The following is a 26,400-nucleotide window of genomic DNA, read 5'->3' on the forward strand; positions in this document are numbered from 1 at the left end:
CCTGTGAATTTTTGGTCCAGAAGTATTTGAACATTATGAAAATTAAATAAGATTTCCACGTCAATCCATGACATATTAAACGATAGTAGGCCCACCTTCTTATTGAGAACAACTATAAAACAACAAAATACATGAGACAATTACGTGAGTCATTAAACAACAGACAGGGCGTGACTGTGTTCCTTAGGAGAAAATAAATAAGATGAGCTCCATAACCCCTCTGTCACTCTGTGCATTTTTCTTGCTGGGAAGCTGGGAAGCAGAACCCAGGTGGTACAGTGACTTGGTGAGGTGATGAGGTGGAAATTGTTTTAGGTTACTGAAATGGAATTTGCAGAAACGGGAATCCAGGAAGAGGGAACTGACAATGGGAGGGCCCCAGAATTCTGTAGGCGTGTTCACAGGTGACTCAGCTGAGGGCTGGGCTGACAAGCACGCGTGAGACTCAGTGATGCACAGACCTTCTTAGCGGAGAGCAGACCTGTGATAGTAGGTCATACCGTACTGAGAGACACTGTACACTCAGGATACTTCTTGGAGGCCTAGAGAGCCCATACATTGTGAATAGGTACCACTCCCTAAAATCAGGGGGACAGGCTAGAACTAAGAGCAAGTCATGTTAGGACTCAGACTAACTAGCTCTCCACTAACAGAATAAAACTGATGACAAGACCCAGAAGATCTATAACTACTTTAAAAGCCCACCAGAGCAAAGCCAACATCTTTTAAAGGAATGACATGCTCCATGCAGTAGTTCATTCACAATGTCCAGCATACAATAAACAGTTACTGCATTGGCACAACCCAGAACAATATGACCCATAGTCCAACCAACCAACCAACCAACCAACCAACCAACTAAACAAACAATAGGGATAGAATCTGATCCTGAGATGACCCAAATGTTGAAAAACACAATAAGGATTTAAATAAGCTATTAAAAATATGTTCAAGACTTTACAGTAAATTGAATTGAAACAGGGAATCTCAACAGAGAAATGAAAATAATGAAAGAGAATCAAATGGGAACTCTGGAAATGAAAAGTACATTATCTGATAAAAAGTTTTCTGGATCAACTTAGCAGACGAAAGATGTCAGAAAGATCAGTTAACTTGCATACAGGTCAGTGAAAATTATCCAATCTGAAAAACAGAGGGAAAGAAGATGGAGAAGAAAAATCCCAGCACAATAATTTCCTATTGGATAATATCAAGCAGTTTAATGTACTTGTAATTGGGGTTCTAGAAGAGAAGGAGAGAATGGTGCAGAAAATTATTTGAAAAAATACTGGTTAAAAGTTAACCAAATTTGGTGGGGAAATATAGCTTCCAAGGCTCAACAAACGTCCCTTAGATACATTCTGTGCTACTAGGGATGGTCATTTACTTGAGACTGTACATTCTATATTGGGTTTGTCTCAAGCACTTTATTGCAAATTTAAAAAGTGAAAAAATTAAAACAGTTGAGAGCGAGTAATGTTTTCCATACAAATCTCACTTTGTTGCTGGGATATGACACTATGAGCTTTATTCCAGCAAAACATAAAGGAATCCATTTATTGGATTAGGGGAGCTTAATTGGACTTCATTTCATGATGTACTTAGACTATTCAAAGTACTCTTTAAATAGCATTTAGTTTATCAAAAGTCAGAAATTCAGAGGGTTCCTATAAAATCCTTATAAACTATGGACCTTAAAATCTGTATACAGATAGAAGTTGAGTTACTAGAATGTTTCAATACTAAAAATATTTCTCAGATATGCCCCACAAAACCGGCTACTTCCAAATTGCATTGTACAGAAAGCATGGGAAGCTGCATAATTAATTAACAGTATGTGTTGCACTCACTGAAACAACAAATGATGGGTAGGGTATGTGACTAACTCCCCTTCCCACTCCCCTCTCCGCATGTAGAGGTCTTAAAACTTTTTTGGAGAATCTGTTGCTTTATGTTTTTTCTCCCTTGTTATCGTAGGTCCGTATCTTTGGGGCACATATTCTTTTTCGTAGAAAATGGGGTTATCAGTGACTTTTTCATTGCCACAAAGGTTAGCCATGACCTATATATTCAATCCCCTAACCGAGGTCACCTCCCTCCTGATAATTTACCTTCTCTGAATCTGTTAAAAACGTTAGCTCCTGATGGATATTGCAATAAATTATAAAGAGGAGGAGTCATGCATCACAAAAGAAAAATGTTTTAAAAATTCTTCAACATCAAAGAACTTAAATTTATGATATAGTTTCATCACTTTAAGCCATGTTTTCTTTTGTTAGCAACCTCGTCTTTTAATCACAGGCTCATTGACTTACTTTTCAAATGGATATATCTTACCAGGTTGCTTAAATATAACTACATCTTTGGGGTTAGTTGCATTAGGCAACTCTTAATCCTCTTTGCCACGAGATTATGATAAAGTTGACCTTTTATTCAGGTAAGGGACTAAAATGGGATTGAAATGATGATAATGAAAATAACAACACTAGTACTACTACTAATCTACCAGATTGTTTACTAGGCGTCTTGCACTTGGTATGTGTAATCTTACAACAACAGGGAGCAATTATCTTTCTTATACCCATTTTACAGTGAAGACACTACATGTTGAGAACTTGAATTGATCACTAACATTTATTTAACTTGTATGATCAGAGAGTCAAACCTATAACTATTTGACTCAATTTAACAGCAATCTTCCTAATACAGCATGCTAAGTGAATGGTATTGATGTCTATGAACAATAAAGTGCATTTGGAATAAGTATAATGCTATTTTATTATAAATTGATAAAAAGAAAATAATCTTTTACCAAAAGGAATCACATTAACCAAATGTACTTTAAAAAAAGATGTATTTTAAAAGAAATTTTAACTTGTAATTTTAAAAGAAATCTTGTCTTCCTTCTAGTGACCCTACATTTAATCTCTTGTTTTGCTTTAGTGATATGGTCCCCGTATGTCTTACAACATTAAGACCTTGATGTAAAAACAGCTATGTTGACTCTGTTTTCTAACCCTCATTTTCATAGGCAAAGCCATCAGTGAAAGTGTCCCTGTCAGGAAAAAAAAAGTTAACCATGAATTTGATTTTATAGGATACAATATTTGAGGGAACTTTATAAACATTAGGATGTCATTATTATGATGGACATTCTTTCACTGACAATATATTAAGTTGAATATGTTTTCAACAGTGACCTGCTTTAGTTTAGCATTAGTCCTTCACAGATCACTTTTGAAAATTGCTACATAGATTTTAATAGCAGATCTGATTAGAATAAAATATAATGATATACCCAGGTGTCTTCTGTTATGAATTGGATCAATATAATTCTTTGCTTTGTCAGGCTTGCACTCATACATGTGTGCAGTAACTGTGCACAGGAAGTGATGAATCAGTATTTGTTGAATGGATGAGGAATTGTCTTGAATAGGCCAACAGCTTGGATTTTTGCAATGTGAAATTTTTATTTATGTCACAGCCATCAAAGAACTTTTGAGCTTTAGAGAATGTTAGGTATCCTCTGCTTCAAGGTTGATAAATATATCTCATCTCAAATGCCAACCAAGAAACTACTGAACAATCTGTGTTCGAAGGGATTGTAAGTCCAAAACCCAGACTCATCAGGGAAGAGGGTTATAATTGATTAGTTATGTCCGATGTGGGCACAGGCATAGAAGCACCAGCATGTGTGCTTTTTATTTGTCAAACAAGATCTAGTCCAACCTGAGAGTATGTGCATTTTTTAACATAATATGATAGGGAATTCCCTAAACTTCCATTATAGTGGCTTTTACTTCGCAATCTGTTTTCTTTCACATTTTTAGGAAGAGTGTGTCTTTATTCTCAAGGCTAGATTTGAAAGTGGAGCAATGAAGTAGGCAAGAGTATTTGCAAATACTTTGGTCATTCTCAGAAAAAGAACTCATGATACATTGTGGTTATTAAAATTCACATTCTTTGTATGTCTGCCTGTTGTGCATTATTGTGGGAGGCTAAGGAGGAAAAATGACCGTCTTTATGGTAAATGGGTTTGACTGAAAAAGGCAAAAAACCTGTTATGGATTAAAGTCTTCTCCTTGATACACACCCAGCAGCTGCCGAGTTTCCTTGCTCACTGACGAAGGAACACACATGACAGATACTCAGAGTGTAGGTCTGTTACACCGCCCAGCATTAGCTGAGGTCTTCATGCCTGTGCATGGCCTTGCAGTCGTCTGGAGAGAGATTTAAGGTGCAGCCATTCCGAAGCCAGTTAACACAGCTGCCCGTAGACTGGGGAACATTGAGGAGACCGTTTCACAGAACAGTTTAAGTGTAGTCATTCATATTTCTCAGGCCTCCCTTATTTTTTAAAATGAATTGTCCTGGAGATGTAAAATATGACCTGATTTGCCCAGGTTTTTTTAACTCAGCTATTGCAAGAGGGAGACAATTCTGAGTCAGTAGTATCCTACAGACCCTTTAAAAGAGCATGATAATTTTACTGTTTGTTATAAACATGTTAAATCTCAGACTACCATGGTTTTGAATTGCCAGTGCTTTAACTCATCTTTTAACCTGTTTGGAAGTAATGCGTTTTAGAAAAGATGATACAAACATGTAGCTTGCACATTTGTAACTCATCCATAAGAGAATGGCATGAGTCTTAGAGTAAAATATGTGGGAGAAGTTTCCCATGGTTACGTGTCCTGTGATTTTTGGAATAAATGAGCAGTCTGCTACCCCGATGGCCTTTGGCCTCTCAGCTTCCTCATGTGGTGACGGGTCTCTCTGTACGGCCCGGTTTTGTTCCCTCACAGCCGTGTCCTGTGGGAACCCGGGGACGCCCACCCACGGCATGATCGTCAGCAGCGACGGCGTCCTGTTCTCCAGCTCCGTGGTCTACGCCTGCTGGGACGGCTACAGGACCTCGGGGCTGACCACGCGGCACTGCACCGCCAACGGGACCTGGACGGGTACAGCCCCCGACTGCACACGTGAGTGGCCTGCTGTCCTGGTGGGTCCAGGGCATCACAGTGACGTTTACCTGACAGAGAAAATAAATTGATTTTATAGTGTTGTACTGATTTTTTTAATCCATAGAGGATTATATCATATCATACATATGTTTGATATTATGGCCAATTATTAAACACTTTTAGATTTTTCTTCACTTTCTTATTTATATGGTTGAAAGTGCTTTGCATGGCTGGTTGGGTTGGATATTGTAAAACTGAGGTCCAAGAAAGTCAAGGTTTGTTCTCTCTGTAGACCAGTTAGTCTGAGGAAACGGGACAGGTGCTTGGTTCTCTGATCTCAGCCTGTGCCTCTGTGCTTGACTCTGTGGTGTGACCCCTCATCACGCCTAACCCAGCACTGGACATGGGTGCCAGCTGTCACCCGCACAGCCAACCACCCGTGGGATAGAAACGAGCGGTTCCAAACATGCAGCCTCCTGACCGCCGGCCAGTAAAACTGTCAAACAGAGAGAGGGGGGTATTGCTGTAATAACACACGCCTTAACCACTCTGAATAGCAGCTTAAGGAGAGTCACTTAAATAGAAACCAGGAACACGTCATTTCATGATAATGTGTTTCTCCGACTCTTTTTCTTCACTTACCAGTTATAAGCTGTGGAGATCCAGGTACACCAGCAAATGGCCTCCAGTTTGGGACAGATTTCACCTTCAACAGTACGGTCAGCTACCAGTGTAACCCCGGCTACACCATGGAGCCTGCCGCGTCCTCCACCATCCGCTGCACCAAAGACAGTGCGTGGGATCACAGCAAGCCTACCTGCAAAGGTTTGTGGGCTCTACTCGTGCATGCAGAAGTCTTTATTGAGTTATGTTTTATTTCATTTTGCAAGCACCTATGTAGACCTTCTATGGGCCAGGCATTCTTGTAAACTCATTCGCAAATATTAAATCACTTCATTTTCTTAATACTTTAATCTCAGCTTTACAGACGGGAGGCTGACTCACAGAGAGTTTTAGTAAATGCTCAGGATCACAGATCAGGGCTTGGAGACATCAGGGTTCATTGGCAGTCACACTCCCTCTGGAGTCTGTGCTGTGAACCCCAGCTTTGCTCTCTCTTGGCGAACGTGGCCGTGTTAAGTCTGTGGCAGATACGATGGGGACTGTTACCACGGGAACATAGAGTCAGGTCAGAGAGAGAAGCCAATCATCAAATAAGGCAGAAGAGGGGCAGAGGTTGTCAGTGCGTGATGTTCTGTGGGCTTTGGATGCGGAGACTAACGATGCCACGTGGTGTGGAGATGGTATGGAAAGATTTACGACTTGGACAGCAGACTTTCCAGGGAGAGCAGAGCGGGCGGAAGGTGTCTGCATGGCTTGAGGGAAGCAGGGGGGCAGGGGGGTGACAGCTGTACCGGGGCTGGATTTGCACGGTTAGGGCTCTGCAGCAACACGTGAGGGAGCCTGGGGGCTCTTGTCAGCTGGGCCAGAGGGGAAGGGAGAGGGGAGGGTATTAAAAAGGGGTGTCCGACTCTTCATTAGACGGCAGACAGATAAAAACCGTGAGTTGAGAGCTGGAGCAGCAGGAAACCCTAGTGAGGAAGGCGCCATGCTCAGAGGGCTCTGAAGGACAGGTAGTTTGTGTAGAGCTTGTTGTGAGGCTCAGGTGAGACCTCCACACCCTGACGGCAGTGTTTCCAACCCTCCTGGCCTGGGCGGTTCTGGGCGCGCCCTGGTTTCCTCCTGCTGGAGGGCCCCTGTCTTCCACCCTTCTTTCCATCTGCAGTTATTAATATGATGCTGCTGTGGAGCAGGTATTACATGGATGTGTAATGAAGCTCACACAGTTGTGTTGGGACTGTTGCGGCCACATGAGCTTGTTGATGGCACTTGTCCATAGATTGTCAGGTCCCTGGGACTTCATATGTTTGTGTGGGTCTCTGTCCCTCTGTTTAGAATCTGTTGCGTTAATAATACTTCCCTGGCCAGCCAGGCCCTTGAAGGAGAGACCTCTCTCTCCGCCTGAACTCTTCTCCCGCTGGCCACCCTCGTCCTCCCCTCCGTGGAACCATGTCACTCGTCACCGTTCCCACCCAGGGGCCTTGCCGCTTGACGTCATCTGTCTAGAGACACATTCCCCCAATCTTCACATAGGGATTCTCCAGAAATATTTGCTGAATAGACAGAGAGAAGGTTGAATGGCAAGAGAAGGGCCCATTTCCAGCTTCCGGCTGTGCATGAATGGTTCTGGGTCTGTGTGTCTTTCTCGCGTGCGAATGCCCATGAGCAACTGCAGGTGAGAGAATATAGGTGAGTCTTCCTTCCTGCTGCCTCCTGCTGCCTGGACTGTCATTGGCAAACCTCCTCCAATGTGAAAAGTCTAGGAGCGCTTGGATCTTCAGGGAAGCTTTTAGACAAGGCATCTTAGAATAATGGCTAGAATGGGAACGGTGGACGCCAGCACCAGCTGGGGAGTCACTCGTGAGAACTGTGTTCTGGCCCGAAGCTCCTGGACTGTGATAAAACCCTGGCAAGTGGTTTCTTACAGAATCTTCTTCAACCATGCAGTCACTGGTTTTTAATTCTTCAGCAAATGGATCAACAGACTATGTCTTCTGGAAATTATATGCTATCTTTATATAAAGAAAAAAATACAGATAGAGGGGGAAATTCTTACCATCTGTATATATAAATTCAAAAGTCTGTACTCATGTCATGGGACCACGTTCTGACTGGATTTGTCTCTGGTAAACAACATAAAAAGACATAAATCGAACAGCAGTCTCTTTCTTTCTTGGTCTTATACATATTGAGACTGTTGTGTTTAATCCCACACTTTCTTTTACAGTGTGATATCTTTTGACTTTGCTTGGCTTTTATGGACTTGATCTAAATTAATGAAGAAATATTGGAGAAAAGTTTTATTATTTTGATTTACTTTCTCAATAATCTTCTATTAAAAAATTCAGCCCTTTGTAGATGTCATTTGCAACGCAGGTAAAATTAAAATGTTAGTCCTTGGTGCATTATGGTTGTGGTGGAAACTCTAGAATGTTGAATCCCATGTGTTCTCTGGAAACAGCTGTCATGTGTGGTCAACCTCCTCCAGTTCAGGATGGGAAAGTGGAAGGATCAGATTTACGCTGGGGCGCCAGTGTGAGCTACAGCTGCGCCCAGGGCTTCCAGCTCTCTCACCCCGCCATCCTCTCCTGCGAAGGCCGTGGCGTGTGGAAAGGAGAGGTCCCCCAATGCCTGCGTAAGTCCTCTGGGAGAACCGGCTCCCGGTCTCATTTGCAAATCACCAACATGCACACCCTCGGTTACAGTCTGAGGAAAAGAGCCTGCGTGATTTATAGCCACGTTACAATAGGTAAAAATTCCAGTTTGAGACTACACTGCCCAAGGGCAGATTCTGTTCTTTTCATCATTTGTTGGTTTAATAGTGATACCTAGAGATTTAATGGAAACTAGTTAAACAAGTTTAGTAGGTTAAGCTAATCCAGGGACACAGAATGCGAACCGACGTCTCGGTTGTTTTCTACAGCTGTGTTCTGTGGAGACCCGGGCACGCCTGCTGAGGGACGACTCAGTGGGAAAAGCTTCACCTATAGATCTGAAGTCTTCTTCCAGTGCAGATCTCCCTTCATCCTGGTGGGGTCATCACGGAGAGTCTGCCAAGCGGATGGCACGTGGAGTGGCACACAGCCCACCTGCATCGGTACTGATGACATGATAGCCCTGAGGGGCTTGGGGATGAGGACATTTCATTTTAAAACTGGACCATTTATGGGCACATAGATAACGTTCTTATAGGTAATGCTCTGCGTAGGTGCTAATCGGCTGCACTGATGGGCAGCCTCTCTTAAATCGTGACAACTGAGTTGGCAGTTCATGTTACGAGTCGCTTAAAAATCGCTCCCAGAGTCTGTTCTCTTACCCCAGTCCCTCTATCTCCTGCCCATCTCAACCAACAGCCACGTTCTTTAGGGGGAAGAGCGCTTTGCGGAAGCTGCCACTATTGCTGTGGCACCAGAGGGACACCTGAGCCTTTGCTTTCCTGTCCCCCTGTCCCCCACTAAACTGTCTGCACCGCTGGCCACGGTAGAGAGGGCTGCAGGGACACTCGTGCTCTGTTGACTTTCCAACATGAAAATGAAACTTCAAGTCAGAAGACACTCTGTATGTGACCTAACCCCTCATTTTTAGACCTAATCTCTGTCTCATAGAAAGGGTTCAGGTAGAAATTACAGTGGTCGAAAGTCACTCCATCAGCAGTACAGAGACCTGAATCCTCCATTCTCCACTCAGAGCCTCTTTTCCTCCTGCAGACTCAAGGTGATGGCCAGGGTCATTCTGCTCGCCCAGCTCTCCTGAGCACAAGATGCGTAGCAAGCAATTAATGATTTATATCCTTGGTTGTTTTCTAAGAAATTAAATCATATCTACTTAATACGGTTTTTTGAGCTTGCTCTTGTGGCACTTAAGAGGTGCCAGGGGTACATTTTTGCACTGAAATCTAAAGATGTTTTAAAAAACACTTTTTACAAAAAATAGTCCTTTGTCATTACATTATTTACTCATGTGTATGTACATTTTTGTATATTAATTTATGAATGATTTTTTCAGGAAAAAATACATATTCAGGAACCAAAAAACAATACAGTGTTAGAAATAATTTCATTGAAGCACTGCCTTTTCTAGTTAATGTTTACTGCCACTTGGTTTAAACTATTGCTTTACACTATAGCTATTTCTGAAAAACTTTTAAAAAAATGTTTTTCTTCCCCTGATAGGTTAGTTTCTCTTGAAAACATACTTTTTAAAAAGAGTTATCAATTTTGTTTTCCCACTAGCAGTGGACAACAGCCGTAGTAAAGCTGAAGTGCTCGCTGATGGCTGAAATACTACATTTTTTGGAAGATTATCACTGTTGGTCTACTATATGCTTCTGTTTCTAAGCATTAAGTATACTCCTCATTTTGAAATCTTGAAGAAAATTAATTCAGGACATTTGGAGTAATGTAATATATGGCCAAAGGAGATGGTAATTAATTAAACCCTTAAAAAATGATCATGATAGATAATTATTGAGGATAATGTACTATTAGCCAACCAATACATCAGTAGAGAAATATTAAACCAGAGAATGGAAAAGAGTGTGCTTATTCTGATATAGAAAATAATACACAGAGCAATTCAGAGTCTGCTAAAGCACTAAAAGTTAATATCTAAAGAAAATATCTGAAAAAAAGGCAAAAAGAGCGATTTAATTTTAAACTTTTGGCAAAACATCTTGCACATTTGACAAAACACAATTTTCTGAATTTCATGAGACCTGTTAGTAAAAGTGTTAGAATCCTGGTAATAACCATACCTGGTTCTCTAACTTTTGTTTTAATTGTGAATTTCAGATCCTGCTCACAACACCTGCCCAGACCCCGGTACCCCACAGTTTGGAATACAGAATAGCTCAAGAGGATACGAGGTTCTCCATTTTTACTTCACCATGTTTTTCTCTACGTTGAAAGGAAACTGATACTTAAACATATGTGTGTTTTTATGTACCGTATTTGATTCAAGTTATATTTGCCCAAACAAAATCCATTCAGAGAGGATTTCTGCTTGTTATTTTAACTGTCAACACTGAGATAACTGTATGTATTTTATTTACACAGTATTAACTGCTATATTAATTTCTATTTGAAAGCAGGCATATTTTTTAATTTTTTGTCTGCTGAACTGACACAGCAAATCTCAAAGCAGGGTGACTTGCCACTGAAGAGCTACAAATAAAAAGACCCCATTTGGTGACCTGATAGAATAAGTGAATAGTATTAAATTCTAGAGACAAAAACAGAAGAAGAAAATGTGTTCAGGCCCCATAGTCTAGGGTTCCTGTATGGTATCTCTTCTTTGTATGATCTCTCATAACTCTAAGAGTGGTTCGCATGCTCAATATTGAATATTTTGAATGTTCATTTGACTTTTTAAATAAAAAGTACATTAACACGAATATTGGAGAAATACCTAAAGATGGAAAGTAATGAAGCTTGAAATACAATGTTTCAACCATCTTAAGTAATCGAGTGACTTCAGGGGTCTCTGATCAGATGGCTTTGAAAGCCAGAGCTAAATATGCACACTCTGTTAATTTAGAATAAAAGTCCTGTTAATTTAGAATAAAAGTCCTTTTAATAATTTAGAATAAAAGTCCTTTTTCTTCAGCCACTTCTCCCTGTTTTTCCTGAAACTTAAAATGTTCTCGTTTGATTGGCCCTGATGCACACTGGCCCCTTCCTGATGGCCTTCATACACCCTGCCAAGGACGTAGGTTAAAGCCAGCACATTTTATACTGGGGCTCACGTGTGGCCTTGAAGGCTCAGGTAACATCTTCTGGCATATAGACATGTAGGGCCAAATATGTCGGAACACTGGAATATACTACATGTGTGTGTCGTTCTCACTGACTCACCATAAGAAACCCAAGTTTTGGTCCCCCCTGGTTTCAGCAGTTCCTCACTGGGTTTCCCATCCAGGTTGGAAGCATGGTGTTTTTCCGGTGCAGAAAAGGTTACCACGTTCAAGGTTCTACAACGCGAACTTGCCTGGCGAACCTGACGTGGAGCGGCATCCAGACAGAGTGCATCCGTAAGTGTGACCCCTGCTCGAGGTCGGCAGGGACCTGTCTACTCTCCAGCAGCTGGGGAGTGTTTTACCTGCCCGGGAAATAATGAGGAACTTATTTTTGTTTGTTTGATTGTTTTCAGTTCCCTAAACTCCTGTTTCTCAAAGTTTGATCCCCTGGAACCAGCAGCAGCATCACCTGGGGTTCGGCTGAAATGCAAATCTTGAGCCAGATCCCATCCAGACCCGCGGGACCTGAGGCTCTGGGGGCCAGGGGAGGGTGGAGTGCAGAAGAGGGAGGGGTCCAGTCCGTAGCTCCCAGGCCCTCCAGGTGATACCGAGGCACTTAAGTCTGAGAAACTGCCCCAAACCAAAGATGGGTGGATAACATAGTTAACATTCACAGGAGAAAACCTACTTGTGCTATTATTCTCCTAGTATGTTCATCTCAGGTTATTAGAGATCATGTGATATGTCAGCATATTAATAGAAATGTTTGAAGTGTTCCTTTCAGAGTCTATATATGAATCGATCATTCAAATAGTTACTTAGGACCAAATTTTATTCTGTGACTTAATCATGAGAATTAGGAGAAATGTTGTATGAATGATTAGTAATCAACTTTTCATCCTTTACCAATTTAGTGCAACGTAGTATCTCTTACTAGGTTAGACATAAAGACAAGTACGATGTTATACAAAAATCTTCTAATAGTATATAAGGTGTGATTTTTGTGTATTTATGTATCAGTATTATCAGATGTATATTTATTTCAAAGGTATCATCTCTATTCTGAATCTCTACTCAAATTATATATGGGGATATTATATATAGAGGTATTATATTGATACACACATGCACATCTATGTATGTATATACACATACGTGTGTGTGTTTGTGTGTGGAATAGGTCTTCATTACCTTGAAAGTTTACTGAAGTGCAAAATATTAGGATACTTAAAATGATTGCATTCATGATTTTAATAATGTAAACTTACAATAATCGGCCAAGTCCTTTATTTGATACATAACTGTGCACTTTATAAAGAATAAGTTGAGATCTAAACATTACAACCTTATTTACTAATAAATGATATTTTTAAAGATAATAAGAATCTATATTTCAATTAATTTTCTAAACACACATCGAATTTTGAACAAAAGTAATTATTCATTTAACTGAGCAGTAAATTTTCTAGTTGCCGTTGGACAAAACTCAAAGCGTATTTAAAAATACACTCTAATGTGTATGTGTTTAGTTTAAAGTACTGCTCTTTTAGTAAAATTTAACATATTATTTATATTAATAGTATGTCAGAAGTGTTTATTTTATTTTATTTTTTAGAAGTGTTTATTTTAAAGCTATGATTTCTATTCTAAATTTCTACACATAATTACACACATATATGTAGAGAAGGAGATAGATAGATAGATGACAGATATCAATAGATAGATAGGTGGATAGATAGAGGGAGTGAGAGAGAAGGAGGAGGGCAAGCAGAGGGAGGGAGGGGAGGGGGGGGAGAGAGAGAGAGAGAGAGAGAGAGAGATGGAGAGAGGGAGAGAGAGAGAGAGAGAGAGCGAGCGAGCTGGCCAACACCAAGGCTTTGTTGTGCTGAAAGCTGCAGAGACCAGAATGTCGGTGATATGTACAGCTCCTGTATTCTCAGTTTTAAATGGTAAACTGATTTCATAGCCATTTCCAATTTTTTTTGCTGTATTTCCTTAGACACATATGCTAAGGCTACAGTGGACTACTAATGGATTAAATCCCATTTCAGCTCACGCCTGCCGCCAGCCTGAAACGCCAGCCCACGCGGACGTGAGGGCCATCGACCTCCCCACTTTCGGTTACACCTTAGTGTACACCTGCCATCCGGGATTCTTCCTCGCGGGTGGATCTGAGCACAGGACGTGTAAAGCGGACATGAAATGGACAGGGAAGTCACCTGTCTGTAAAAGTAAGTCACTGGTGAGAAGTGAAAGTGGGTCCCTTCAGAGCAAGGATGAGTGTCAGTTGCCCATCAGGCTAGTGTCCAGGTTTAAGACCCACAAGAAATAGCATCTTGGAAGCAATGTCCGTCACCCCGACCAAATCCATGCTTAATGTGTGTGAGCTGTGTGTGTGCGAACATGTGTGTAGTCAGTGTTGGCTACAGTAGTGGCACAGACTAAGGAGATATGCAGATTTCATTATTTGCAAATCACATTTTAAGCCAAAAAGAAACACATTTTGAGTTAAAAGGAAAAATATACAGTATTATTTTTGGAAAATGTATTCTTTAATGAAAATGGGCAAATATCACCAAATATTGGTGAATGTATAAAATTAAGTCTCATTTTTGAGACTACAAGCTATTTGGTGGTGAAATATAAGTTTATGTGTTCTTGACATTGGTTCTGCTTTTTAAAATTACAAAAGCAATAACACGGAAATGATGCATTAATGAACTCACAAACTTGTGTATTGACAAATAAGAGTAATAACTGAGTCAGATTTGATGGCAGCTAACCATTCAGGTTCTCCACCAAACCCTGCTTAGTCATGCAAGTCAAGCAGCGCAGACAGAAATTACGGAGTGTGATAAAGCCTGTGCCCTTAGCTTTAGTTTCCTGGAGCCTGTCTGTAGCTCTCACGTTAGGAATAAAGACACTTATGTTTCCCTTGCCCCTCTCTCTCAGAAATAGCAAAATACACACTTTAAAAAAGTGATAATTTGTAGTTTGATACAAAACTATAAAAGCAAAGAGATTATGAGTTAAATCTAAGTTGATAGGCCGAGTTAAACATTCCGCAGGGAGATATTTTGATGTTATTGACTGTTAACTTGTGAGTTCACTGATTGGGTTGGGGACCTGGAAACCTGAGAAGGGTTATGAAGTCATAGTGATTTTGTATATTACCTTTCAGTTGGGGGCAGTAGATTCCAAACAGGAGTGACAAAGGGGTATAAACACCCTCATTTACAAGGCTCTCTGTTGTAACACACTAAATGGATATGCTCATGTCAGATCCAGATTGATTTCCACTACGCAACTCAGTTTTCCCACAAAAGCAAAGGATATTCTGCTGTGAATATAAGGGTTTAAAATGGATATGTGTAAGATATTCCTATTTTGTGCATTCAAGAAATCTGGAGAAAGGAACATTGCTTCAATTTGACATTTTTTCAAACTTATTCGAAAATAAATGTTTTTTGAAAGTGATAATTTGTCTTTTTACTTGTAGGTAAAGGAGTGAGAGAAGTTAATGAAACAGTTACTAAAACTCCAGGTTTGTATACCAGAACAGTTATAGATTTAAATCAAATAAAGTGATTTGTTCTCTACTATACTCTGTGCAGTGAAACAAACTTTAACATGCAAATTTCTGATTCCATTAGTCGATGAACAAGTTAATGTTTCAATTATTTAAAACACCAAGCCTACACAGATTCCTCTTTCTCTCATGACTATGGCTTGTTAACGGAACAATACTTAAAAGGAAAACCTTTGTCCTTGTCACACACTGTTTTATTAAAAGGTGCCTTAGGCATTTTGTAGGCAGAAATGGACATCAAATATTGACCCAGAATGTGGTATAATGGAGAGCCTTATAAAGAGGGTTGTGATTCTTTCCTCCAAATGAGGAAGCTACAGTAAAGGACGTTTTATGACAGCATCAGCTGTGAATTCGAGCAATTCAAATGCGGGGCTCCATTTTTTTCCCCAAGTATCTCTGTAATTCAGACATCCTCTGCCTCCGAATATGTTAATTATCGCTTTTTGTTGTGTGTGGTACCTTGCTTAATGCATGCCATAGCAGATGGGAAAGATGCAGTTTTATTTCCTAACGAAGATGTTCATTACTCCAAATCACCTGGCCTATTGTGTCTATGTTATAAATTTAGAGAATATTTAAACAATACAATGTGTCCCCAAATTATAATGTAAGTCAAACTTTAAAAAAAAGTTTAACAGAAACAGAAAACATTTATAAATATATAAGGTCCCTTTTCTGGTGTTTTCCTTACTCAGGTTTTCGCACTTGTTTCTCAGACATAAAGCTCCGTTCCAGGATCAAAGGTGGAAAGAGTATGTGGAATGCTGTAGTTAAGTCACAGTGCTGGGTTTTGCATTTAATTCTTAGATGAGGCAAAAAGTTCCAGCATAGTTAAAGAAGTCCATCCAATGTACACCGTGAAGTATAAAATCTACCTTAAAAAAAGCTTCTGGAGTATTCTATGTAAATGTTATTTATACATATCAAATACAGAAATCAATGCTCTATAGAGGCAACATTTTCTTCAATAAAACGACACAGTCGGTGGTGGTGGTGCTGGTGGTGCTGGTGGTGCTGGTGCTGGTGGTGTGTTTGTCCTGTTCTGTTTGCTGCGGTGGTCGTGAAAAGTCTGCAGGCTCTTTCTGAAGCTGCAGACACCCCGTCAGCGTGCCTTACCCTCTCTGAAGGGAAGTACTGATTCAACAGGGGTCTTTGTTTAGGAGGCACAATCTAGCACCTCCCCTGTCGGTGGTTACAGCACACTGCAAACCACCAGCAACAGGTCAGAGGACAGAGACCCGAAAAGATCATCTTCCACGTCCCCGATGGTCACAGCGGGACACAGACCAGCCACTGGGCAGACCAGCCAGGCCGACCCACTCGGATCCACCAACGAGAGGGACCTAAGTGCGAGGCCCAAACAGGTGCATTCACAGCTCCAGTTGAGTGTATGCGTTCTGATCAGGGAAAACAATCTTGACGTTGTTTTGAAGGCTGTTTTAGAAAAGGCTGACAAGGCATTTTGGGCTTTGCTGACTAAGAGTGTGGCTCAGTGACGCTGCTGACGAAGGGCGTTCAGTGTCACTGATCAGTCAGCAACTCTGTCAGATGCCTGTGTCATAGCTCCGCTTCAAACTTATTCAATTTTTAAAATTATTATTATTAGGAAGTTGGGTCCATCAAAGCCATAGGAGGTGATGACATCTGTTCTCCGACTCTTCTGTCACTAGGTGACGTCTTACAGGGTCAGCCTGTCTGGGGAGACGGGCAATGGCCAATGGGACTGGAAAGAAAAGGGACACTCTGCTTTGTCCTCCTCACGTGTTGCCATAAGTGCTTAGGGAGACACAAATATGTTTAGGGAGACACAAATCTTTCCTTCTACCTAGGAAGCCCAACAGTATGTTCTGACCACTTCCACTCATGGTGGATCTTGTCCAGTTAAACAGTTTACACACATCATGAGACAAAAAGCAAACAGAAATTTAGTGGCATCATTGATGTAGATTTATCTCAATTACCCCGTAAAATTTTATATCAATATTGTAAAAGTATCAGGATTTTATGCATATTTATTAGCAGAAATGTGAAAAATAATTTTTTTCTAACCAGTGAAAAGAGAGAATAGCTCAATAACCTTTGCAAGAATTCCTGTCCCAGATGACTTGTAATGTTTTAAGAAGACTTTTTGCCTTTTGTTTCTGAACTTAAAAGATGCCATCTGACATCATTTAATCTAGCTTTCTTACCAACACTGGACTATTTTTTATAAGGAGATTAAAGAGTAGAAGAGAGAGATGAGAGATTGGCTCTACTTACAAAATAAAGACCTCAAGAAATAAAACATCTTTGTCTTCATACGCTGGGTCTGTGCAGTCATGGTGGTGCTTTGAAATGCAGGCTTTTTGAGGGCAGGAGGCTCCTGACAGATGCTGTCACTTCTTCTGAGCCTCCTAAGTCTTTCCAGAGTAAGTAGACTTAGATACTAAATGAAGTATCAGTAGCGATTTTCCAGGTCAGTTTAATGTATTTATTAAGCCTGATACAATCTAACCTAATACCGGGAGTCCCAATTCACCCTGCACTCTGGCCTTGCCAGACCTGGTAAAATAGGTGTGCGCTGGCATCTACAAGGTTTTTCCGACCAGGTGACAGATGTGTATTTGCATCTCACAGTACTGTCCCTGCTCCCTGCTCGGGTCATGTGATTTTCACCCCTGCTGTGCAGGGACACGCAGATAGACCATCTTTGTCTCCATCACTGTCACTGCTGTGCTGTCTTAATGAACGTTATACCTTCTGTGTATTAGGATATCCAAGTGGAATTTTTCTGTGGGTGCTAACAGTCACCTTTTCTCCCCCACAGTTCCTTCAGACGTATTTTTCATCCATTCAGTGTGGAAGGGATATTACGAATATTTAGGGAAAAGACAGCCTGCAACCCTAACTGTTGACTGGTTCAACGCAACAAGCAGCAAGGTGAACGCAACCTTCGTTGAAGCCGCCCAGGGGGAGCTGAAGTTGGCAGGTAGGTGCCGAGGGGTTTCACTAGCCCGGATGTGAGCACGGGTAGACCCTTCTGCTTCTCGCAGAGAGGGCGCCAACGCGCGTTAAGTGCTGGTTAACGTTACCTTGGCTTTGCATCTGCTGCATCTCACTGGATCATCTCAGTAACCATGACAGGGTGGTACTATTGTCTCATTTTAAAGATTACAAAACCAGTACAGAAAAGTGAATTAATGAGCTCAAGGTGACACACAGATCGTCTTAAGTCAAAGATGTAAGATTTATGTCCAGATATTCATGTCTCCAGAATTCATTCTTTTGCTATTCTCTTTCTCTCTCTCTTTTAACTCATTTGCTCCTGGTGAGTTTTTATTGATGTATCCCAGTTAATAGAGCAATAGCTCTGATTTATATGCCAGACACTATTTTAAGTGCTTTATATACATACTGTCCTTTTCGTTCTTACATCCGTCTTGTGGTGTATTCTTTTTTTTTTTTTTAAGGGTGAGAGTTGTACAAGGGAAAGGAATCTTTAATTAATTAATTTATTTATGGCTGTGTTGGGTCTCCATTTCTGTGCGAGGGCTTTCTCTAGTTGTGGCAAGTGGGGGCCACTCTTCATCGCGGTACGCGGGCCTCTCACTATCGCGGGCTCTCTTGTTGCGGAGCACAGGCTCCAGACGCGCAGGCTCAGCAGTTGTGGCTCACGGGCCTAGTTGTTCCGCGGCATGTGGGATCTTCCCAGACCAGGGCTCGAACCCGTGTCCCCTGCATTGGCAAGCAGATTCTGAACCACTGCGCCACCAGGGAAGCCCTTGTGGTGTATTCTTATTAAACACTTTTTTTTTTTTTTTTTTTGCTGATTAAAAAAGAGAGACACTCAGGGAAATTCAGTGGCCTTGCTAAGTGGATATGACAGAAGTAGGATTTGAGCTCTGCCATCAGAATCTCAGCAGTTAGAATCTCGAGCCCAGGCTCTCAACCAATGAGACACAGAATTACCTTCATGACTGAATCTAGTGCGTTTTGTTTTTTCAGTTATCTCACTTCTGACAACCATGTGTCTTTTTCTATAGACTGACTCCTGAAGGGATCAGACTCTGAGTTGTCCACAAGCCCCAGCACTGGTTCTGAACCCCAAGGGGCCCCTGATGGCACCCGCACACTCACTGGTTACTAGACAGACATGGATTCATCTCTAGGAAGTGTGAGGGCAGGTCAGGACTTCTCCCCGGCCCTCACGCCTCACTTTCCTGCTTCCTTGGATGGGAAAACATCTAAAAATGGTACACATACTCTGGATTTAGGAAAAGAAAAATAATTCACACTCAAAGATTTTTAAACAGGTACATATTTATGAATTCGTGGTCCGGGGGCCCCAAAATTGCTTTGCGTCTTGACCCTGTGAATGTATAAATGATTTAGACCAGGTGCTCAAGTCTAGTTCTGTGTCAGAACAAACCGAGACTTTGTAAAACATTCAGATTTCTTAGGCTCACCCATCTCCTTTAGATATTATTTCTCTTCGTGGAGTTTGGATTTTTTTCTTTCCCCAAAGAAAAGGCTCTAGTGTGGTTTTGATGCAACTGATGTCTGTGGATAAGTGTTGGGAAATCTCTGGTTTGGATTTGGGAAAGCGGGTGGATCAAGGGTTGTTCTGGCTGAGTCCCAAGTGGACATAAGTCTACCTGCCACGTGCATTCTCATGAGGAGGGGTTGTGGAGGAAGGAGGGAAACTAACGTCCACGGAGGGCCAGCTGGGGCCCTGGTGGTCTGCTGAGTGCTCTCATTTCATCACCGTAAAAGTTGCCTAATTCATGGTTTATTTCTGCTGATAGTATATAGAAGTGGGGTTCAGAGTTTTAGAGGTTAAACTGGATGCCAGAAACACAGAGCTGCTGATGGTGGACATGATGGAGCCCAAAGTCAAGTCCTTAGGTGGTCCTTCTTGTCCGTGGGTCCCCTTCCATCCTGTGTGATGGGCCAGTGGAGACTCTTCCTGTCGAGTTTCACTTACCTAATGGGAGTTGCTGGGAATGAACTGCTGGAGTCCCTGAAGCGAACACCGTGATTTTTCCCTTGAACCTGCCTCTCTACACAGAAGACATTTGGGTTCATTATTATTATTTAATATCTGTTTGTTTCTTTGTTTCTTTACTTATTTAGTTCCTCCTCTGAGTAGGGAACTAGCCGTAGCTGCAAACACATTCTCCCCCTTGCCACACCGTGACACCCCTGGGCAATACCACTCAGCAGTCATTCCGAGGAGCTCATGAGTAGCTAAGAGGTGTGACTGTCAATCACTTCACGCCCAAGGTCTCACGGGCTCCACAAGTATGTCCATCACACTTTGGCCACCCTGCTGCTCATTTCATTTCAGTAAGTGCAATTCATCTGTATAAGTAGGGGTTATTGTTTTGGTCCCTCTTTTTATATTGATTTAGAAATATTTATTTTTTTCCCCATGTTGAAATTTTATGATAATTTTGTACTAACTCCCCGTGTGTCTTTTCAACATAGTTGTCTTTATCACAATTGTCATTTTTTAGTGATTCAATATTTTTTTAAATAAATTTTAATAAATTTATTTATTTATTTTTGGCTGCATTGGGTCTTTGTAGCTGCGCGTGGGCTTTCTCTAGTTGCGGCGAGTGGGGGCTACTCTTCATTGTGGTGCACGGGCTTCTCATTGCGGTGGCTTCTCTTGTTGCGGAGCACGGGCTCTAGGCGCGCGGGCTTCAGTAGTAGTGGCACACGGGCTCAGTAGTTGTGGCTCGCAGGCTCTAGAGCGCAGACTCAGTAGTTGTGGTGCATGGGCTTAGTTGCTCTGCGGCATGTGGGATCTTCCCGGACCAGGGCTCGAAACCACGTCCCCTGCATTGGCAGGCAGATTCTTAACCACTGTGCCACCGTGAAGCCCATGATTCAAGATTTTTATAGATGAATTTCCATTTAAAGTTATTATAAAATATTGGCTATATTTCCTGTGCTGTGCAATATATTCTTGTAGCTTGTTTAGTTCATACACAGTAGTTTAATCTCCTAGGTTATGGTCTCTTTTTTTTCGACATACTCCTGTCCTCAGAAGTGAGTAAAATATGAATAAAATGCTGGATTTAGGGCTTCCCTGGTGGCGCAGTGGTTGAGAGTCCGCCTGCCGATGCAGGGCACACAGGTTCATGCCCCGGTCCGGGAAGATCCCACATGCCGCGGAGTGGCTAGGCCTGTGAGCCATGGCCACTGAGCCTGCGCGTCCGGAGCCTGTGCTCCGCAACGGGAGAGGCCACAACAGTGAGAGGCCCGCGTACCGCAAAAAAAAAGAAAAATACTGGATTTAAAAAATTAATTAACTGAATGCATATTACTTTTGTTCTTTCTGTGGGGTAAAGATGTTGAATTGAGTGAAATAGATAATACTTAAAGATAAGACAAGGACTTTCATAAGAAGTGATTTTTAGGAAAAAAGTACTGAAGCTAAAATTTAAAAATAAAAATATTAATCTCTGTGATTTAAAACGTTATCATCTCTGTACCATATTCCAAATCAAATGGATCGAATGCCTGCATTACTGACTCATAAGCATCCCCATGTTGTAAGAATAACCCCCTGATCCTTTCCTAGGCGTTTACAAGAAGGAAGAGGCCCACTTACTTCTGAAAGCTTTTCAAATTAAAGGCCCAGTGGATATTTTTGTCAGCAACTTTGAAAACGACAACTGGGGACTGGATGGTTACGTGAGTACTTCCTAGGAGGGTTTTCTAATCACCGCGCCTGCGCAGAGCTGGGGGCGCCAAGGGGGATTCCTTTCCGAGAGGACCTGGTCAGGTCCTGTCTGCCCAGAGAAAACTCAGCCGGCCCTCATCCCAACTGCGGGGCCACTTCACCTCTTCATTGTATGATGGAAGAAACCTGTCTCTGAAATGAGACACAAACTGGCCAGGAGCAAATGGGCTGTTCCTGCCAGAGAGCTTAGATCCAGGCCGCATCCCACCGTAAGGGTGGGGACCAAACTCTTTCCAAGGCCACTGGTAACCACCCCGAAAGTTCTGAAAGGTAGCATCCCCAGATAAACCGAGATTTAAGACGCCCCCTTCACTTTCTTCCTTGCAAGTCAACCCTTTGCTTCTGCTTTAATTCATCATCTAACTAGAGGGTAAACGGCCTCACGTGAGGTACACGAGACAGTAGTTGTGACACAGCAAGTTTTACATAATGCAGCTTCTGACGTAATTCATATGTGTGTCCCCGTTTACCAAGGGTACTTAACCTATATATATGTTGTAAAAAAACTACTGTTTTTGAGATCAAAACGAGAGAATTTATTTGTTAGTTGAAGTTCGTGTCTGTATTTTTCAATTTCTAACTATAAGTGGGTACCTTGAAGGAATGACAAATGTTTTTAAATAGTTAACCTTTACTTTCTAAATAGAAATAATATTTATATTATGATAAAAGAAGAGATTATCATTAATCCTTGTTATGCATTGTTTTTCCTTTTCATGCGTTATCAGGTATCATCCGGACTTGAAAGAGGAGGATTTACTTTCCAAGGTGACATACATGGAAAAGATTTTGGGAAGTTCAAGCTGGAAAGGCAAGGTACACTCTGCACTTACGTTGTTTTTCAAAGCATAAATCAGGTTGGCCTTCAGGTGATTAAGCTGAGTGTGACGGAAAGGTCATGACTCTGAAAGAAACAGAAACAAAAATGATGGGAGAGACTCACATATTTTACAGCTGGATGAAGAAACCCTTGTTTTGAATAGCAATATCAGCTGCAATAAACATGCCAGACATGGAATTAATACAAAGAGACATTTTGAAATAAGGGAAAAAAGCAAAGGTGAAACACAATTGAAGAATAAACTACATGACCTTAAGAAAATTATAAGACGAACTAAAATGTCCAACAAATATGAAGAGATCTTTAACTTCAAAGATATGTATTATGACAACAAAGATCATTTTTAGCTATGAGAATGTCAGAGTTTCTTAAAAATGGTTTGGGGTGGACAGTAGAAACAGGCACCTGGGTGTTCATTTTCTGGTGGGTGTATGAGTAGATATGTGCAATTTGACGGTATTCTTTCATCGACAGTTCTATCCCTAAAATTTTTAATCAGACAAGAGTGACCATTATTTTTTGCATATTCAGGTATGTCTACAGCAGGACTACTTTAAGTAGTTGAAATTAGAAATAATCTGTGTATCTCACACATCTATCATAAATAAATTGCTTACATCAATAATTTTATACAATGTGTTACATTAAAGAGAGAACAATTTAATTCAGTATATTTCATTAAAGAAACAAAGATAACATATTGATGTGGAAAGGTGTTCCCGACTTAGTTATGAGAAAAAAGTTTGCTCTAGACAGACAGACGGGGCAAATATGCCTGTCTTCCTTCTTTATCTCTTTCTCAAATACTTGATTACGTCTCAGTAATCCGACAAGAAAAATGTATGAAAAACAATCGCTAGATGTGAAGCTTACCTCATCTACGTGCTAGTTTTGTAATCTAGGATGAATTATAATATTCTTGAGCCTGTTTCTTCATCTGAAATCTCAGTAGAGAAGTCAGTTCCTGGTTGCTGTGAAGATTAAGAGTCAATATGAGGGTTTGCTTTGTGCTAAAGCTCTTTTCACACATGTCTTTACTTGTGTTGCTATTAACACAGATGAGAAGATTCTTTTTTTTTGTAATGAGATGAGCACCGCATTTCTCCTGAATAGTTATCAACTACTTTATACTTTACTTACGGAATTCTACTAACATTAATTTTACAGAGAGGAATATTGCTATGTAGGATTTGATGCCAGAGCAACCTGTCAGAGGAACACGAGTGTAATATTTGGTGATGATTGTTGCTGATGAATTCATTTCATAAAACTTTTATCAGGGACTTCCCTGGTGGCACAGTGGATAAGACTCCATGCTTCCAGTGCAGGGGGCCTGGGTTCGATCCCTGGTCAGGGAACTAGATCCCACATGCATGCTGCAAGTAAGAGTTTGCATGCCACAACTAAGGAGACCTGGAGCTGCAACTAAGGAGCCTGACTGCCACAACTAAGGCCTGGTGCAACCAAGTAAATAAATAAATACATAAATATTAAAAAAAAACTTTTATCAATATACCAGGGGATTCCAAAGGAAATATATGCCAACCTGTATAATATCATGCTTAAAAAACTTGACCAAAAGGGACGTTTAATCATAAAATACTCTAAATCCACCTTTCCAAGCTAACTAAGAACTTTTAAATAGAAGAGCTTTAACTTACAATGTCTGAGATGGCTGAGATGATTTTTTAAATGGGGTTATATTATTTTGAGATAATGAAATAGACCAACACTAATGATGGGTAAAGTTTTCTTTTGCTGTGAGCCAAACCCTGTAGTTATTTGCCCTCCTTTCTCCCCGATGCACACGCTCTAGTAATTTTGTCTAAAGGCACCCCAGCAAGCTGTGCACGATACTCTGTGGATGTCTGCATTTACTCATCCAATGAGCCTGACCCAAACCGTCACTTTGCTATTGCAAATTTTCTTTGCATTGCCCCATTTCTTTTTAATCTAACAAAATAACAGCTTGCTTTAACAAGTAATCTTTCTTCTCATGTGATGATGAGCTTATTGTCAGGAAAAACAATTTGCCTCACAAAATAATTTGAATCACAAGCGAGTCTCCCATTCAACTAATTAGAAACGTCTATGTTTAATACTTCAACAACAACCATTCATTTAAGAATTACAGCTACACTCTATTTTTTTTTTAAACATCTTTATTGGGGTATAATTGCTTTACAATGGTGTGTTAGTTTCTGCTTTATAACAAAGTGAATCAGTTATACATATACATATGTTCCCATATGTCTTCCCTATTGCGTCTCCCTCCCTCCCACTCTCCCTATCCCACCCCTCCAGGCTGTCACAAAGCACCGAGCTAATATCCCTGTGCCTTGCGGCTGCTTCCCCCTAGCTATCTACCTTACTAGGTTTGTTAGTGTGTATATGTCCATGACTCTCTCGCGCCCTGTCAAAGCTCACCCTTCCCCCTCCCCATATCCTCGAGTCCGTTCTCCAGTAGGTCTGCGTCTTTATTCCTGTCTTACCCCTACACTCTATTTTTATGGTTAAAAATAAACAACCGCTTAATTGTCTCCAGTCAGTAGATAAACTGGAAAAAAATGTGATTATCATTAAACGGACACTAAACCAAGTTAGTTTGAAAGACAACTAACTCTGATGCAAAAACTTGTGTAAGAAACTGAAAAATAAATTGGTTTTCCCATTAAAATTGAATCCCCTCCCCCAAATATACAAAATCAGGAGGGGAGAAGGTGCAAGCCATGTATCTAACAAGGAACTTGTGTCCAGAATGTATAAACCCTTACGGCTAAACAGTACATAGGCAAATAACCTAACTAAAACATTGGCAACGAATTTAAATAGGCATTTCAACAAAGACATAAAAATGACCAATAAGCAAATGAAAAGATCCTGAACATCATTAATCATTAGGGAGACACAAATCAAAACCACTTCACACCCACCAGGATGGCTCGGATCATGAAGACAAGAAACCAGTGGAGGCAAAGCTGTGCAGAAACTGGAGCGCTCGTACTTTGCTGATGGGAAAGTACTGATAAAAATGGTTCAGCTGCTGTGGAAAACAGCCTGGTAGTTCAAGTAGGTAAAACATGGCGTAACCGCAAGATTCAGCAGTTCCACTCCAACATGTATAGGCAACAGAACTAAAAACATGCTCACACACAAATTAGTACACGAATGTTTATACCAGCGTTTTTCCTAATTGTCCAAATGTAGAAACAACCCAAATGTCCATCAACTAATGAATGGAGCAACAAAATGTGGTGCATCCACCCAATGGAATATTATCTTGAAAACATTACGCTAAGTAAGAGAAGCCATTCACCAGAAAACACCTATTGTATGATTGCATTTATATGCTGTATCCAGAACAGGTGAATGTATATAGACAGAGAGTGGGTGAGTGGTTGCCTAAAGCTGAGGCTGGGGTACGGAGGGTGAGGGATGACTGTAAGGGTACCACTTTCTTTTAGGGGAGGCAGCAGTGTTCTCATGTAGATTGTGGTGATCCTTGCAGCACCAAAACCCCCAAGTTTTAATAGTAAAAGACCCCTTGCATTGTATGTATGCATGAAAAGGGTGAATTCTGCAGTATGTGAATTTCTTTCAATAATGCTCTTTAAAAAAACTGAATGGCCCAGCCTATAATGTGAAAAGATGCTCACCTGCATTCTTAAGAAATGGAACTGAGAAAATAACTACACGCTGTGTTTGGTTTATTAGCGAGTAGTGATAATAATAGGGAAGGAGGGGGCAATGGAAGGAAAGGAGGGAGGTGGAGAGGGAAGGGGAAGGAGGGTGGCAGGTAGATGGGGTACAGCCATCCAGGTGCCTCCTAAGACAGGGGTTGGAGTGAAACTGGGACCCCACTTTGGAGAGCAAGTAGGGAAGACTTAGCAACACTACAAGTTACACATTCTGCTAGGC

General features: G+C 41.1%; 1 protein-coding gene across 1 annotated transcript in view; it reads left to right on the plus strand.

Annotated features, from left to right (window-relative positions):
* Positions 1 to 26,400, plus strand: part of LOC111173362 (CUB and sushi domain-containing protein 1) — a 64,068-nt gene that overhangs the window by 34,674 nt on the left and 2,994 nt on the right. Inside the window, exons 10-20 of the mRNA XM_089903832.1 lie at positions 4,806 to 4,982; positions 5,610 to 5,789; positions 8,074 to 8,220; positions 8,509 to 8,682; positions 10,376 to 10,449; positions 11,502 to 11,613; positions 13,371 to 13,550; positions 15,607 to 15,663; positions 17,718 to 17,879; positions 21,480 to 21,592; positions 22,370 to 22,457. Of these exons, the coding sequence (XP_089759958.1) occupies positions 4,806 to 4,982; positions 5,610 to 5,789; positions 8,074 to 8,220; positions 8,509 to 8,682; positions 10,376 to 10,449; positions 11,502 to 11,613; positions 13,371 to 13,550; positions 15,607 to 15,663; positions 17,718 to 17,879; positions 21,480 to 21,592; positions 22,370 to 22,457 (1,464 nt within the window). The remainder of the gene's footprint in view (positions 1 to 4,805; positions 4,983 to 5,609; positions 5,790 to 8,073; positions 8,221 to 8,508; positions 8,683 to 10,375; positions 10,450 to 11,501; positions 11,614 to 13,370; positions 13,551 to 15,606; positions 15,664 to 17,717; positions 17,880 to 21,479; positions 21,593 to 22,369; positions 22,458 to 26,400) is intronic.

This window comes from Delphinapterus leucas, chromosome 21, assembly GCF_059928025.1.
Source record: "Delphinapterus leucas isolate spDelLeu-1000000601 "Yukka" chromosome 21, BTC_Dleu_Yukka2, whole genome shotgun sequence".
NCBI classification, from domain to species: domain Eukaryota; kingdom Metazoa; phylum Chordata; class Mammalia; order Artiodactyla; family Monodontidae; genus Delphinapterus; species Delphinapterus leucas.